Source organism: Polypterus senegalus, chromosome 4, assembly GCF_016835505.1.
Source record: "Polypterus senegalus isolate Bchr_013 chromosome 4, ASM1683550v1, whole genome shotgun sequence".
Lineage (NCBI taxonomy): Eukaryota > Metazoa > Chordata > Cladistia > Polypteriformes > Polypteridae > Polypterus > Polypterus senegalus.
In genome coordinates, this window is record NC_053157.1 from 37,306,485 (window position 1) to 37,325,096 (window position 18,612).

The following is an 18,612-nucleotide window of genomic DNA, read 5'->3' on the forward strand; positions in this document are numbered from 1 at the left end:
TTTCTCTGCTTCTTAATATTTTGATATATGTTAGAAGGACAAAGAGGCACCTTATGAGGGATGGTACACTCTTTGCTGGGTTTACATCAGCAGTAACATTTTGTGCCATTAAAACATGACTGTGGAATCGGTGCTCCGCCACATGCTGCAAATACACACCATGAGGTTCTTCTCTTTCTTTAAACCTAGTCAGCATTTAGTAGGCTGATCAAAGTGTAAGGGTCTTCTTCCTTACCGTGCTCACCAACCATTGTTTTAGGCTAATGATACTTTTTAGATAGAACTACAGAGTTGTTGTCTGACATGTCTCTGTCCACCAGGGTGACATCCTCAAAATGTGAAGCGTGTTCAGTTTTACATGTCCATCTTCAATACAATATTTGTGAGCAGCACACTCTTTTTTTTTTTTTTTTTGTTATATTGGATTGCTTAAAGATAAACATTTTTAATAAAGTGAATTGCATTGAATGCCTCTGGCAGTACATGAACGTAATTTAGATTTGTGCCTTTATCTGACAAGAATAACTCAGTGCTTCCTAAGGCATTTTCACAATCATAGTCCGTTACCTTTGTTCTGAATCAGAGGATAATTTGTTACTTTATTTCAATTTCCAGTTTGCAGTGCGAAATGCAACCAAACTAACTTTTACACAAACTAAACTTCGCAAGAACCACCCAGTGGGTGGGCGGTGGACCTCTTTCATTGGGCAGAAGCATTTTTTTCCTTGGGGAAAAATACCATGGAGGATCAACAACCGTCTGCATTTTCCATAATTATTTGGTTTATTTGCCAAGCACAGCTCTGTAAGCAAAACGGCCATTATTTAATTCAAGTAATTATTTACTTGAAAATGATGTGCTACTACGTGTGGTACAAAAAGAAATAGGCGAGAGTACAAAAGAGGGCATACACTGGATGTGCTTCAGTTTTATGACATTAGACGCAGCAAGTGAGTTTCATGTAACTGTATGATGCTGTGTATTTACTCTCAATATGACACCATATGAACACAACCTCAAGTTAGGTTATCTCAGATCATATGTCTACAATCTTATAAACGTCTATAACTATTTGTTAATAATGTTCAATTTGGAATGTTTAATTAACATTTATTACATATGTCAAATTTAGTCTGCCTCCTTATCCGCATCACACCCAAAAGACAGTCACATTGAGAGAATGTCCTAAGATTGGGGGTGTGATCTCTGCTCCCACAAGGCATTGCTGTTTGTTTCTTGCCACCTGTAAGATTAGGTGTTGTTTTTGTTCTTTTTCAGCTGCTGTATCGCCACATGCAACACATTTCTTAGGAGCTTCATTCAGGTTCTAAACTTGCTCCAATCGATTCATTGATGCCCCATGTTAACCCCCGACATATGCTGTGAGTGACATTCCCTGATTACCAACAGTAGATTGTTGGTGTGACTACCACAGCACATACAGTTTCACCCATAATGCCCAGTATATCCTGTCATTAGATTGATCTTGTGTCAGATCACATTCATACATCATGGAAACTCTCCAAGACCCTGTCTTCACTTGATACCACACCAAGACCACCTTCTCTAAAGGGTCTCAGTCTGGTTGTTTTGGTCCATCTACCTAAACAAATTGGACTTTTGGGCAAATCGCACCAGAGTTTGAAAACACATCAGACAAACTGGGTGTGAAAATGGCTTTACTCTAACATTTGGTATGTTAAAAAGCATTTTGTAGCTTTTTATTTAACGTTTAAATGAATCGTTTTACAGTTAGGCAAGTGATTTTATATTATTATTATTTTTTATATAGTGACTTGCTATGTTATATTTGTTAACATTGTTGAGCAAAATTTTAATCCTGTAACTTATATTTTTCATGTAATTTCTGTAACTGTGAACACCACCCTAAAGTATATTGCATAAATACTCAAAAGATTTATATTTTTCTTTCTATATTTTTAAATGTAGGAAGGATAAGTCACACCGTAACCAAACAGAATGATTTGAACTTGAGGCCTCAGAAGATGTAGACACTTAAGCATAAGCCCACCTAACTAGCTGTGGGTCAGATTGCAAAACTTGGCTTAACTGCTTATTATTCTCCTTTTTGTTACCATCAACGTTGTTTCTTCTTACTCACTAGTTTGAGTTTTATTACAGTTAACTCTGGAGTAGCATCTAGCAGGTTGCAAACATTTAGAAAAGAAGGATGGTATGGCACTCCCTGAGCCTGTGCCAGTTTGAACACACGTTGAACAAATGTGTTTAAAAGCATCAAAGAAATGGACTTGATGTCCCGGGCTTATAACACATCTGGGCTTAGTTAAAGAGAGTGCAACAATAAAATGTCATCACAATGCAATGAGGAACTATGTGACATTATCTACTTCGCACATTGGTTTCCTTACTGCACTAAGAAGTGGTAACATTTATCTTGCAATGTATAGAAAATGGAAAACTGTGTCTCTGTTTGCAGATAATAATATTATATAGCGTGTCAAGTGTAATTAGTTAGGTAGAAGTAGTGCCTTTGATGTACCTGTTTTGATAAGTGTTGAAATATTCCCTCTTTTATTTGTTATTTCTGCTTTTTCAAAATCACATTACACATATGCACAGTGACATACTTTAAATTGCCCATCATACCCATAAAGTTCATACTGGACTTTTTAGCAGTTTGTAGACTGGGACTGTTATGCTTATGGGATACTTTATTGTTATTTTTAATTGAGTTGGGTTATTTGTAGATGTGCTTTTTATTCAGTTTCTATTATTTGTAAGGAATGCATTTTTACTGTTTAATTGGTCCTCTGTTTATTTGGTCCTCTGTTTTTTTTTTTAAGCTGATAAAATTTAACATAATGCTGTTATACAATGGCGTTATGAATAATGCAACTGTTTGGTCACTTTGATAATGTAGCAGGTATTGCATATAAATACACCACCATTTTATCATGGAGTTATCCCTTGGGAGAGGTTGTCATTTGGGCTTCACTTCAAAACTGCTTTTTAATTTCTCCCTCTCAGCTGCTATAACTGCTACATTTGTCTTCGTTTTCACCCTTCATCCACACTAACCCATTGTTTTTGACCCCTGAAAATGAAGTCTTTTAAAAACACTCTCCACAGCCATTTAGTTCTGAAACCGATACTCTACTCATGCTCTGATTGGTCTGTGCTTATGTCCTGGCCCTTCTCTGATTGGATCCTGCTCCATACAATCACTTATTCCCTGATTAGTCTCCCTTCACGGACCCTTTTCAACATAGCATGTATTCGGATTCAGCGGGTTAGGAAATGGATGGATGGATGTATAAAAGAGTTACTTTGCATGGAGCTGGTCTGCTGCTTGCCTGTATGAATACTGCATACATGCGTAAAAAGCCCATTTTTTGCCGGTTGCTACTGTTCTGTGATAAATCCTGTGGCCAGCAGTGTTACTGTTACAGTAAATCAGTCAATCAATCAACATTTATTTATATAGCACATATTCATACAAAACAATGTAGCTCAAAGTGCTTTACAAAATGAATAGAAAAATAGAAGACACAATAAAAAATAAACATAAGTCAACATTAATTAACATAGGATAAGTAAGGTCTGATGGCCAGGGTGGACAGAAAAAACAAAACAAAAAAAAAACTCCAAATGCTGGAGAAAAAAAATAAAATCTGTAGGGGTAGCAGACCATGAGACCACCCAGTCCCCTCTGGGCAATCTACCTAACATAAATGAAACAGTCCTCTTTGGATTTAGGGTTTTCATGGAAGGACCTGATGATGATGGTCACATAGACTTCTGGCTTTCAGTCCATCAATGTTGGTGCATCATGATGCTTTGAGTAGGTGAAAGAAACCGGAAAAAGAAACAGAAGAGAGAGTTGGGGTCAGTACGGATTTTGGAGCCACTGTGAATAGTTATTATGATGAATTGAACATACAGAGTATCAGAATTAAGTTAAAGTCAAGTTATAGAAAGGCCATGTTAAAGTAATGTGTTTTCAGCAGTGTTTTAAATTGCTCTACTGTATTTGCCTGGTGAATTCCTATTAGCAGGCTATTCCAGATTTTAGGTGCATAACAGCAGAAGGCCGCCTCACCACTTCTTTTAAGTTTTGTTCTTGGAATTCTAAGGAGACACTCATTTGAGGATCTGAGGTTACGATTTGGAATATTAGGTGTCAGACATTCCGATATATAAGATGGAGCGAGATTATTTAAGGCTTTATAAACCATAAGCAGAATTTTAAAGTCAATCCTGAATGACACAGGCAACCAGTGTAGTGACATCAAAACTTGAGCAATGTGTTCAGATTTTCTTTTCCTAGTTAGTAAAAATAAGTTAGTAAAAATTGTAAATAGCTGACTTGACAGCCTTCGATCAACATTTATTACTTAAAATTATCTGTTCAGTAAGGAAGAGTACACTCCATAGCAAAATTAACAGCAAGGCGCTTAACAAATGGATGGATGTAGAAAACACCCGAGCTCACAATATTACAGGACAAATACAATTAAGCAACGCTATAGATGCACGCAATTTCTTTATCTATTTTTTTAGTTGCAAATGTTGCTTGCTGTAAGATGTGCTCCAATAGCTGTGCACTGCTTATTATCAATTATCTTGCAAATGAACATGGAGCTACACATTTTTTTTTAGATGTCTTTTTAACATTTGATTTGTTTTTATTTAATTACAAGATAACCATTGCGAGTTCTGAAGACAGTTACTTTCAGGCTGTAATCTGTGCATTAACGTGACACAGGGACGATTTGCTCCAGTTCCTTAAAGATTTCCTTTCGTTTTTCTATGATTTAAACACTCTGTCAGAGTCTTCTGCCTGTGCTAACAGTTATGAAAGCCCAAAAAGCACATGGGAATCTGATTTTCACAGGGATCTGAAGTGTTCACTGTGCAGTCCCTTCAAGCAGTTTGACGCTGATTTGTGCATGCCCAGTGTAGGCAAAGGATACCACCATGTGCATTTTTGGGCATTTTAATATGGACAGGGATGCTTTTGAAACAATGCAGATTCAAATCTCAGTCCCGTCATTATCTGTGTGGTGTTTGCACATCCTCCATATGTCTGCTTGACTCTTCCTCCTGGCACTCTGGGCTTTCCTCCTGTTTTAGGTCATTTAAAAGCTGTCGAGTGTCTTGTTGTAAGTTAGTGTGGTTGTGTGAATGTATCTCTTACGATGCGCCAATACCCAATCCAATTCTTGTGCCTGATGCTGCTGGGGTAGACTGCAGATCTCCATAGCCCTAAAACTGGATTTATTCAGGCAGAACATTTCCTCATTTTGAATAAATGTTCAATCAACAACCTTTGATGGATTGTCCTCGTCAGAATGGCTGTAATTTTCTAAAGTTAGAATGCTGTAAGAAACACACAGATATTTCTGCATGTTAGTCAATTTTCAAAACTGTAAATGTCATATTTGCTGCATATTGGAGGGAGTAAAATGAAAGACCAAGAAGTGATTTCACATTTTAGTCATTATAATACTATAAACCCAGCCGGAGGTGTAACACTTCTAGTAGGAACCCACCTGTCCAGCTTATAAGACTTTGTGATATGGCTTAACCTGAGCTAATGACGCACAATCGATATGGATGAGTAGGTGGGATTTTATAGACTTGCAATGTGTTTATTTAGCTTCTGCATTAAACCAGACTTTTTTGTTCAGTTTATTTTCTTATAATTGACACATTAACAGACCACACTTGAAGCAAAAGCCTTTGGAAAATATGTTTGCAACAGTCAAAGAATTCCAGTTTGTAAGCCTAGTCTTAGTTATTGCATGATATGTGTTGTGCACACATTAACCTGACATGTGTTCTTACATAATTATAATCCAATATGCAACAAGTCCCTGGTTTGAAAGGACCTGATGAAAGTGACAGTGTCTGCTGTGCACAGCTGCTGTACTGTTAATGCAGACTCGTGTATTTATGTGATTGTTTATAGCATTCGTTATTTTTTAAGCCTTTTGTATTAATGATTTTGTTAATGCTGTAGTTTTGAATTTTAAAATACTCTTTTATGCTTCTTAGGGATTTGGCAACTGAAACTGAAAATGACAACCATATCAGACAAATCAACCAAGAAGCTCACAGGGTGTTCCGCTCCAGACGACACATCAGTGAAGACCTGGAGCACGAGCAAATTGAGACGAGGGATATTGATGATGTAAGGGGAATTTTGCCTACCATGCCAAGCTTGCATTTTTTTCTTTGTCATTTAATAGGCAAATTTTTTGATTCCTTTATTTTCCAACCTTTGTATTTTTGTGTATTTTTCTTGACTCAGTACAGGCACCATCAGCTTACAGATATTTGCAGTTCAGGTTACAAAAAAATACAACAGTTACGATATAAACAAAATCAAAACAAATGAAACATGCAGTATATGCAAATCTCGACAATTATAAATTCACAAATCACATAACAATCGAGATATGGCCAGCTGATAACAGAGAAGAGGAAATCAAAAGGTCTAGTCAACAGCATTCCTGGAGGCACTGGGGATCCATGGTAGGTCATAACAATAAAAGTCCCAGTCGTGATGACCTCAAACAAACCCTCATACCCCTGCACTTCCTCTCCTGGACACTTTACTGTGTCATAAATGTATCCTGAAGCCGAAAACTGTACGCACTAAACTAAAGCATAAGATGAATAGTCAGGAGGAAATGATTAGTGATTAGTCCCCCTTTGCCAGTCCTGGTCATACAAGTGGTCACCTTCAGAGGCAGTTGTTACATTTGACTTGCTCTCCAGCTAGAAGTTGTTATAAAAAAAACCTGTAGTGTGACACCAGTTTAAAAACTGGACAGTTCAGTTTAATCGTGTTCAACCTTTGTAAAGTTTTTGTCATTCTAATATATAAAGCATATGTATGGTAAAGGTTGAAGCCATCACCTCGGATTGCTCCGGGTCAGCTTTAATCTCCTTTGGATGTTTTACATAGTTTTTTTTTTTCAACATTTCACACCAACCTTCAGAGTGTCCTTTGATACATTTTCCTCTTCCCACTGTGTCCTGGGAGGTTCTTTGTCCCTTGTCAAAGTCACTCGGTATCCTTACACTTACCCATTTTCCTTCTTCCAACACATCATCTTCAGGAACTGACTGCTTATTTGATGCCTAGTATATCTCACCCTTTGATGGGTGCCACTGTAACAAGATTATCAATGTTGTTCACTTCACCTGTCACTTGGGGCTGATCAGTGTAAATGCACAAAAAGTACAAAGCCATCTCTAGTGACCTTGACTTCAGCATTATCAAAAAGGAATAAGGGATAACTTTTTAAAAGTTAAAGCCATCATTCATTGGTTGATGATTGTTTGAATCATGTGAGTACTGTCAGTTTATCACAGGTGCGTTTAATTTTACTGCAGTAGAAATCAAGTTCTACTAATCACACTCATTTGAATTGTTCAAAAGGTGACCATAATTGGTGCGTACAGTGGTTACTTTTCATATTTTATATTGTTTCCTCAAATTTCCTGTTTAATCGACCCTATGCTGATTTGTAGCTCAAAAAGAAAATGAGTGCATATACACTATAGAAGTTTCACTGCACACTTTTTATAGGGAGATATTGTACCTGATTTGACCAAAATGCAAGGGTGCTAATTATGACCACAGTTGTACTAAAACCCTTTAAAGTCACAAAGGTGGTGGGCAGTGTGGTGTAGTTGCTAAAGCAGTGGATGTTAACAGACCAGGTTGCAGGTTTATTCCGTGCCAAGGACTAACTTAAACTGGCACCGTCATAGCTTTTCTATCATTTTTGGGTGAAGAGTAGTATTTCATATGGGCAGCCATCCCCTACACGGCCATGTTGACTATTGAGATCCGAGTTCTTCCACTAGCTCAATGCTGGACCAGTTGGGTCTCTGATCTGCTCTTCTCCTCAACTTTTTACAAAGACAGCTCCATTGTTTCACACCTCCGTTTATTTTTTTTTTTAAATCTACATGAAAGAGTACTGTTAAGCTATAAAATGACTATAAGAAATGTGACTGCTTCCCTTTAGCCTGCCTGTACTACAACTGTCAAAAAATATCTCTCTAAAAAAATCTTGAGCAGGCAGACTAGGGAGACGAGACGTGATCTTCTCAGAAGAACATTTGAAGTCCCGCAAGAGACACTATAACTTGCTCCCATCTCTTAAAACAATAACAAGCGACAAGCAAAACACGCAGCTCGCAGCAGATGATCCGACCACTTCTCCTTACGTGCATTTTTTCCCTCATGAAAACAGAAGTAAAAATTTCTCTGCAATCATTTCAGTGTATTGAAGATGTTTGCTTTTTCTTGTAGACTTGGGATTCGATCTCTGAAGAGGTCAGCCTTCCCGGGGACACCCTGAACCAGTCTCTTCCTCCACCTGCCTCGCCAACTGCAGCTCCTCAGAGCAGCCCTCAAGACTTCTCAGAAGAGCTGAACCGCAGACTACAGCTCTGTCCTGACACAAATGGCGAGCAGCTGGGCATGGTTATGGTATGTGACTTGTTTTTAAGAAAAAGTACGGCTAGCTAAACAAATAGGAAGGTATTTATTAACTGCATGCAAATACTCTCAATGGAAATTCCAGTTTCAGGATTATTCTGCTATTTTTAACATTTAATTTATGCTGAAAGCAATGTAATTCTCATTCATGTGTGTTCTATCTGTAACAGATAAAAACAAATAAACTTGCAGGAAGCCATTCAGTGTAATGTATGTTAGTGAATGTCATTTTAAAAATGAATTTATGTAAACAGATTTTACAATAAAGTATGCATACACAAGGGGAAAATTGAAAAATCTCAACTCACATTTTAAGATTTCATAATATACCAAAATATTTACTGTTATCATTAAAACAATAATGAGATGGTATAGAGATTGATTAATAATAATCAGACAATGTCCTAATTTATACTGGTATATCAGCAAAACTGTGTAGAAAGTATCTATCTATCTATCTATCTAGAGGTTAGTTGATTATTTTTTATCTCACACCAAGTCTTGATGCAGTTTAGTGACACCGTCTGTGGAGCTGGTAATCTTATAACTCAGCTGCTCTACACTGCAAATGTTTATATATTTAAAAATGGTTTAAATCCAACTGACTGATATTGGAATATACTCAGATTGTATAGTATTTCTGTGCTTTTTTAATGATTGCATTGTAAACACAACAGGGAATTTTCAACTGATTTTTCACTTTTACTAAAGAGAGGCCTCCTAGGTGTCAATTGTTACATCAAATGGAGGCTGAAGAACTCCTAAGGGATCTGTTCAAATCGATGCAATGATGACTCCTGACAAAACTGAACAGATGCCAACAGACCAGGCTGCAGGTTTATTCCATGCCAAGGACTAACTTAAATTTGGCACAGTCATAGTTTTCTATAATTTTTGGGTGAAGAGTAGTATTTCATATCCCCTAACTTCCACATTTTCACTCTTGAGATCTGAGTTCTTCCAAGTGCTCAATGCTGGACCAGTGAGGTCTCTGATCTGCTCTTCTACTGAGCTTTACACAGGGACAGCTGCATTGTTTCACACCCAATCAACATAAAAGAGTATTGTTAGCTATAAAAAATGACCATAAGAAATTAGACGGTTGCCCTTAAACCTGCCTGTACTACAAATGTCAAAAAATATATTTGTAAAATATTGTAAATTGCCTTGAATGAATGCATAAGTCTGGTGGTACAATAATGATATTAACACAGAAGGCAATAGCTAATTAGTATCAGTGTCTCATTTCTAGCTCTATAAACATTTCAGGGTGTCAGCTCTAGAAATGACAGAACAATTTGTATTATTGTTATTATTATTATTTTTATTATTTTCTGTTTTTCATGCACTTATGCTACACCATTGCCCTTGAGAGTTTCATTCATTCTATAGCTTGAAGTATAATTTTGGTATTTTTAAAGTCATTTCTTCATGACTTGAGTGATAGTCTGGCTTCATTTTTTACACATTGACAGCAACATGTAACTTGAATAATTTCTTTTCATCGGTTATATTCTTGAATAAAAGCACACTTGTTTTGTTACTCATTTTGTAAAAGTGTTTACTGGATATTGGAACTTCAGTCTTCACACATTATACACTTCACGTTAGGATTTTGTCATTATCATTATACCATGAAAAAAGTTTCCCTTTTAGTTGAGTGTTTAGCATTTCTTGCCTCGCATTTCCTGTCATCCTTCATGTACCCAGACTGTTGCAGACAAGTAACTTACAAATAACAATATATTATTTACCCTATTCAATTCTTGACACCTAACTCCCAGATAATGAGGCTTCTGCTCTGAGAATTTTGTGTCTGACCGTGTGGTTTGAGTGAGCAGGCTGCTTGCTGCTTGTGCTGATTGACACATTTACAAAACAAAGACGCTGATGACAAGATGCAAGGGAATTTAAGGTGGCTCAGCATTATGAATATTTTCGTAGGCTTGAGGGATTCTTGTGACAAACACACACAGGGATCTTTAGCATTATCAATTTACCCAGGATGAAACAGGTGCTTTTCCTCCAGTGATCTGTTCAAATCAATGGACTGATGACTCCTGAGAAATCTGAACAGATTTTATTTCATTTTGCTGTGCGTGTAGGAAGAATGACGTTTTGCAAAACTTTCATCTTTCAACACAATAACAATCCCAAGCTCATTTCAAACAAATATAATACGAGCTTTTGGTTAAACGGTCAGGATCAAACACTTTTAGTAATAGCAAAATCTCTAAGGGGAACTGTGGGTGTTTGTATAAGTTTATGGTATATATAATGTATATAAAATCAGCTATTTAGGGATACTGGCAATAAAATGGTGCAAGATGTCTTTTTGTGATCTGCCACTTTTATGTGTATTATTATTACTCTTTGTTTTGATTAGGAGTCCCAAACACAGCACAGGGTGTGAGTATTCCTAAAAGGACCATAAAGGCAGGGTCATAGCCTAACTCTCTCTCCAGTTAGCTTCAGAACTACTAACTTTAGGCTTCTGGTCCAGTAGACCTCAAGCAAGATGAGCTTACAAAATAAACAGAAATGTCCCAAAAATATTACAAAGTCCCCACAAGAGGAGGGGTTACCATAAACCCTGAGCTTGTGTACAGTACAAAGGGCAAACAAACAAACATTTCTTAAATAATGATTTTATTAACACAAATAGAAGAAAATACTCAGAAGAGCAAAAAAAGGCAAAAAAGAACAACAAAAAATTCCAAATCCACAAACCACAAAAGAAAATGGGAGACAGAAGCAAAATAAATCCATCAAATAAATCAAGACAGTCCAACAAAAATAGCAATACAGAACTCTTCAAAAATAATGTCATCCTGCTGCTGAGACTTTTCTGCTGTGGTTAAATAGCCAGAGGGGAGGACTTAGGAGTGGTGACTTCAGAAAGGCCCCGCCTCCTGTGGCCCCACCCACAATGCACAAGTAATGTCGGGACATTTAAATGAATGGTACAGTATTACAAATATTACAAAAGAAAATACATATTATATGAAAAGTAATCATTCAAAATTAACAATAAAATACTCTTAAATGAATATATTTTTCAATTTATACAGCAACACTGTGTTCTTGGTTGCTTGCATTTTTTAACTGCAAAAAGTGATGCAAAGTACAGTCATAACTCCATTAATAATGTTCCAGCAAAAGATTTTGCAATTTATCAATGGAACTTTCATAGAGATTCAATAAATGAAATTGAAAAGTGTTGAAATGCCATTGTAGAAGGTCATATTACAATATTAATATTGTTATTAATGTATTATTATTGCCATATTTCAGTTATTATTAATTTATGTGACATATGTATCATGCTAATGTTAGGTTACTTAAGGTTATATTAGCTTAGGGTATGTTACGTCAGGTCAGGTGTGTACTTGATATGTTATGAGTGCAAAAATGACACAGAGGCCTGTCCCTGCATGCAGACGTGGAGCCTTGTAATGTGGCGAAAATGACATCAGAAACAGGCACGCCCTGTCCCCTTTAACATACATCAACGTTTTAAATGACAAAATCAACTAACAACGCTCTGGTCGAACCATACTGTATGTCACCATTACGCAAGATGTGCCTGTACCATGTTATTGTGCATAGAGTAAATTATGTGACGTGCAGCTTATTGCAGCGTCAGTATTTACAATTAAGCTTTTTTTATTGTTCATCACTTTGTTTGCTCTCCATTTAACTTGACATAACATTATCACAATCCATTTCATAGCCATAGGTAGCCATAAATAACCCAAGGCCCCTGAAGTGCAAGGCAAACATTTCAGTAATTATTAGTTGGAGGTCCTGCACAGAGTGGTAATCCATCAGAGGCTCATTTACATACACAATCAATAAAGGCCAAAGTGGAATTATCAGTAAAGAGCAATCAGTGAGTGTCCTGTCGGTGTCTTTAGTTAGTGTTGTGCTCATTCTGTCTGTGTCCAGCAGGAGCACCTCTTGGGAGTGTAGGGCAAGTGCCCTTCTCAATGGAGATATCAGAACAAAGGCAGCAAATCTCTACAGAGAGGACTACTTGGCTCTTTTTTCTCATGTTATTTAACCCCCCCGATGGGCTCATCAATGTTCATTGTTCTCTTCTGGGCTGTAGAAAGCATAACAGCAGCAGCAAAATGTCTTGTTTTTTTTTTTTTATAAATACTTTGAGCACAATTAAATAAATACATACACAAATGTCTTGGGAAATGGAACAGGAAATAAATAAAAACACAATAGCATGTGATTATAAAGATTTAAATGTTTATTTATTTATGAACGTATTTAATTATTTCTTCATTTATTTATAGCAGTGACACTGCATGCATCATAAAATATGCCTTGAAATGAAAACTGCCATTTTTTTCCCATCAAAGTTGAGAGGGTGGGCTGTAAAGAGTAGTATGTTATGACTGGTGAATCGTCAGAAGAGTGGATGGGCTTCAAGGACTACATTTACAGCAAACACTTCAGATTTGTGTTGTGAATTCAGAGTTTCCTGAATTAAAGTAGCCACTTCACGCTGTAAATCTGGCCAGTCTTTGAGCATGCACTATACTGACAGTTCATCAGTCAAAAAACAGTGCTCACTAGAGCCCAAACTTTCAACTTTGACGGGTGAAAATGGCCGTTTTTTATTTTGAGGCATATTTCATGTGGTGAGCGGTGTCACTGAAAGAAATTAATTGAGGGATAATTATATGAGTACATAAATAAATAAATAAGCAACAAAAACTTATATTATGACACATTGAATTGTTTATCCTGACATCTTTTTTATTATGTACTTATAGTCACTGTTCACAATGCAATGCTATTTTGTGAATATTTTATGAAAGCATATAATTTAACAAAAAAAATCTAATGCATGCTGGGAGCTGCAGCTAACACAGAGAGAAAAAAAATCAATGTGGACCTTTAGCAGTTTGTTTAAAAAAAATAAATAGTAATAATATTACTTTTCAGGTCCAGGTAATTTTGGTATTATTATTTTTCAAATGGAGTGCTTTATATAAAAAGACACAGAAAAGAAATTTTATGATATTAATAACATGTTATATTACTAACACAGTACTCCCAACTCTTGATAATAACATACACACTCTGATCTAATGATTAGGAACCTGTACACCTTCTTGTCCATGCTGTTATCTAATCAGCACATCGAATCATGTGTATTCAGGTCAGGAGCTTCAGTTAATGTTCACAGCAAACACCAGAATGAGGCCAAATTGTGATCTCAGTAAATTGGACTGAGGCTTGATTGTTGGCGTCCAACCTGCTTGTTTGAGTATTTCTGTAACTGCTGATCTCCTGGGATTTTCACGCACGATAGTCTCTAGAGCTTACTCAGAATGGTGCAATAAACAAAAAGCATTCAGTAATGCACATGCAGTGTATGCATAAAGCAAACAGGGCTCATACATCACAGCAAATTATTGATTACTTTTCATGCCTCAACTTTGTTGACATACCAAATGTTTAAAATGTCTTATTGTGTTATTTTTTTATCATCAGCGAGTTAATTTACTTTTGTAAAATTTAATGTGAAATTGAAATTATAGTTCTACCCAGGATGGTACACTGGCATAAAATTGCTTGATGTAACCAGCTTCAAGTGCTAGGTAGCACAAATGTACTGTTTTGTAAATTATCTTTGATGCCTTAAATTTAAGACTTTTTTTTTTTTTTTACTGTATTATCTAGTGAAGCAGTGAATAAAGAAAGTAAGATTCTGGGGAAGGGCAGTTGCCATCCAAAGGATACTTTGTTGAAGGTTTTCCTAGTTTTTAACCTTGCGCTTTGAAACTTGGGTCTTAAAAGTTACTTGATGTGCTTACCGTCCCCAGATTGATTGAATGACCAAGTTCTAATTTATGTCTTAAAAAAGGATAACTAATAATTTTTTTGTTTGTTTGTTTCATTTTACAGCAGAGTCAGCCATCATCCAGACTGCGGTCAGCTAGTATGACGGATGGAGTCAGTGAACAGGCTCAGCCTCTCCCTCCGGTAAATAAGCAATACATTCTTGATCATCCTTGCATTTTGTATTTCCCAGCTACCTTTCCTGGCACCATTAAGCAGACTAGAAAGTTATTTCTATCTTTTATGTTGTTTTCTTGGATGCTTTCATTAAGCAAGACAGGATAAAATTATTATCTTTCTATTGATTGAGTGTTGAAATATTTTTGCCAACTAGAAAGAGTGGAACAGTAGAAAGAAAATTCAGTTTTGCCACTTGTGGTGAGAGGTCTTGTTTTAGTTGAAAAGCATGAGGATGCTGTCCAGTAGAACAGTGCCAGATATGTTCTTGTATTGGTACCTAATAATGTATTACATTCCTGCAGTCATTTCTTGTGACACATTCGTACAACAATTTTAACACACTGCATAATTTATCAGTCAAGGCTGTCGCTTGCTGAAGGAATTAAGCGTTGTGGAAGGTGGCTGATGGCCGTTTATACACTCGTGATTCATGATTTGCCTTGCAGGCAGAGTGCATAAATGCTGTGATTATTTAAATGGAAGAATGTCTTTCTTGACTACACAAAAGTTGATAGACGTGTGTACTTTTCTTCCTAATTATTAAATTACATTCTTCATGCAGCGTTTGCAGTTCTTTATCCTGATTATTAATTTCCTCATTTAGAGAGGTTGGTTGGGAGCATACCCTGATACAATGCGCTGGCGCACCCACCACATGGCAGACACCCCAATGATCCCAAATTAGGGTTAGGGACCCGAGCATAGCCGCTCAAATGGAATGGAACAGTGTAATAGAGTCATCCTTTTTAATGGGTCAGTCTCCAAGTGTATTGACTTAACAGTAAAATAAAGCAAAAGTTTGGCTCAAGTGTCTGTACTTTTAATTATAATGTGCAATATTTGCTGTGAGCTTTGGCAGCTGGATGGCTTAATAAACCCAATGTTACAAATCTGATGCACCTAATATTTACTTGCAGCGTGGTACAGGATTCTTTCATTTGCACAAGATTAGGTCATGAGGTGGCAGTGTAATGAAGGCCACTGTGCTGTACTGCCCATTTAAATTAAGGAGTCTCACAGTGGCTAGCTTTGAAGAAGTTTCATTTGCCCTGTGCTGTAGAACAATGGACATCAGATCCAGATTGTCAAATCTCTCATGTGTGCCTGCCAGCTGTGTTCTTAATTCCCAGCGTGAATTTTAAGATTTGCAGGCATGGCCCTTTTTTTAAATTCTAGAGGTCTCAACCTCTTCTCCTTTTGGACTTCCATGGCTGCTGATATCAGTTCACACTAAGCTTGGTTTGTAACTGACACTTTCCATCCAAGCTTATTAAGACTTCTTAATTCTACCTAATGCTAGTTTTATTCCACACTATGTATTTTTCTTTTCAGTTTTTAGGTATGTCCTATTTTTTCTAAATATTTTTACCTTATAGCAAGACTTCCTTTCTTGTAGCTAGAGCAATTGATTAGGGTTTTCAACCAAAAGCTTTCAAAAAAGTGAAAACGGGTGAGTTTTAAGTAGTTTGCTTCATTATGATTTTTTAATTCTTTAGATATTTATAAGAAAGCTGAACAACCTATTTTTGGATCTAAGTGTATTTGGTTAAAGAAAAATGAGCCAAATTATGAAGCTGGTTAGAATGAACAAAGCCTTTCTTTAGCAGGCATGTCTTAATCAGGTTTCATTATTTGTTTTGATCATTCAGATCTACTGGTTTGATTGTTCCTCTAGTCAGGCTGCAGTGACAGAATTTCTCTTATAGGGTCTTCTTTAATTTTCTGATAACTGTTTTATTCCAGTGTGTCAGCCTGTAGAACTGCTTTTCTTTTCTTAGGTGTCTGTGCTTTCAGCTTCATGTAATGCATCCATTCTGACAAACAGGCAAAGGTCAGAGTGTTTTTTGCTGGCTATTTTTCATTTTGTCTCAGGCTGTAAACATTTGACTTCGTTTGTAAAATAATAATGCCTAATACCTATTTTAATTGCAAAAAATAACTATTTGTCTTACAATTTAATTAAGCAGTCCCTATAAAAAGTATTCACCCCTTTGGCAAGTTTTCTCTTATTATTGCTTTGCAACATTGAATCACTGTGGATTTAAGTTGGCTTGTTTGACATTGATCAGCAGAAAAAAGACTCTTTAATGACAAAGTGATAACAGATCTCTGCAAAGTCTTTCAAATTAATTACAAATGTAAAACACAAAATAATTGGTAGCATAAATATTAACACCGTCTAAGTCATTATTTAGTAGATGCACCTTTGGCAGACCTGAGAGCCTTAAGTCTGTGTGTGCCTCTGTTTTTCCTCATTCTGCTTTTCAGAACTGCTCAGGCTCTGTCGGGTTGCAAGGGAATTGTAAGTGAACAGCCTTTATCAAGTCCAGCCTCAGATTCTCTAATGGATTGAGATCTGGCCACTCCAGGATGTTAACATTGTTGTTTTTAAGCCATTTCTGTGTAGCTTTGGCTTCATACTTGGAGTTGTTGTTATGCTAGTGTGGCAGGTGGCCAGGGACCTTGCCCCACCAGGACGCCTGGGTCAGGGAAGGACCGGGAAGGGGGCAGTGTTTTCCCTGGACGCAAGTGGGCAGCCCCCCTGATTTCCATCCAGGACCACGACTACGGAGCTGGGAGACACAGCCCCGTGGGAGTCCACGGTCCAACCAAGGGACTGCCTGGATGGTTCCTGAGCCCTGGAGGACAGCGCTTCCGCCACACGAGAAAGTGCAGCCACTCCAGGAACTGTGTATGCCCGGAGTGCTTCCGGGTGCAAGGGCAGCACTTCCGCCACACCAGGAGGTGCTGCCGGAAGACCATCATCAGCACCTGGAGCACATCCGGGGCAAGATAAAAGGGGCCGCCTCACTCCAGTGGACGGGCCGGAGTCGGGAGGAGATAGACGGAGCTTGCGAAGGAGAAATGGAGGCGGCTGAAGCGAGGCGAGAGTTAAAAGGACTGAGGAATCGTGAGGGTCGGAAACCTAATTGTAAATAATAAGCAGAAATAAACCCTTTGTGCTGTCGTGTCTGTCTGTGGCTGGGCTGTCTTTTACACTGGTAAATAAATCTTCCCCCAAGGTGCAGGTTTCTTGCAGACTGCATCAGGTTTTCCTCCTGGATTTCCCTGTATTTTGCAATATTTCCTTTGTTTGCTTTCTACCCTCATAAGCCTTCCCAGGCCCTGCTGCAGAGAAACATTCCCGTAGCAAGATGCTGCCCCCACTACACTCCAGGGTAGTACTGACTTGTTTTTGGTAATTTGCATTGTTCAAACATGGCGTTTAGCTTGATGGCCAAAAATGTACATTTTATTCTCATCGGACCATAGTATCTTCTTCCAGCTGACTTCAGAGTCCCCCAGATGCCTTCTGGCAAACACTAGTAGAGATGTTACATGCATTTTTCTCTTTTCTTCTCCCTCATAAAGCTGCGATTAAGGAAGCACTCGGGCACCGTCTTCCATTCTGTGCAGTTGCAGCTTGTAACTACTTTAGGTTCTCATAGCTCTCTTGGTGGTCTCCCTCTCTGGTTTTCTCCCTAAGTGATCACTCAGTTTTTGTGGGCAGCTGCTCTAAGCAGATTTACAGCTGTGCCATAAACTTGCCATTTCCTAATGGATATTGAGTGATTTGGATATTTTCCAAAGTTGTGCTTTTCAATCACCATGTTGTCATGATTTAGATTTATGCTGATTGTTTGTATAATTTTGTACTTGTGTTAGGGATTGTTGAGGTTGAGGATTCAGTTTCTATTACTTTCTTGAAATTCATAATTGTCTATATTTTGTATTTTGGCTTAAAACATCTTGGATGCTGTTTTAGGTCCTCATTCGCTAACATTTCAAAATCCTGTTGTTAGGCCTGTTTCCCCACATTTCTAGTAGCGTGACCTCTGAGGTTGTGACCCGAGCTTAATCAGTGCCACAGGATAAAAGGACAGCTAGGAAGACATTTCCTGATCTGATCTGTGGATACATAAACTCTCATAAAGCTTTGTGCAGACTCCCCTCACTTGTTGTTTTCAGTTTGGAACTCTTGCTTCTTCTCTCGACCTTGAATTTTGTCTCTCGTTTTGCTCTTGAACTGCTTTTTTGTTTTCCTACATTTGTCTTCCAGTCGTGCC

General features: G+C 37.5%; 1 protein-coding gene across 7 annotated transcripts in view; it reads left to right on the forward strand.

Moving 5' to 3' along the window:
* The window catches only part of nedd4l (NEDD4 like E3 ubiquitin protein ligase), a 115,395-nt gene that overhangs the window by 24,135 nt on the left and 72,648 nt on the right, over positions 1-18,612 (forward strand). For all 7 annotated transcript variants that reach the window (XM_039750469.1, XM_039750470.1, XM_039750471.1 and 4 more), the window contains exons 5-7: positions 6,040-6,175; positions 8,315-8,494; positions 14,432-14,509. In XM_039750469.1, the coding sequence (XP_039606403.1) occupies positions 6,040-6,175; positions 8,315-8,494; positions 14,432-14,509 (394 nt within the window). The remainder of the gene's footprint in view (positions 1-6,039; positions 6,176-8,314; positions 8,495-14,431; positions 14,510-18,612) is intronic.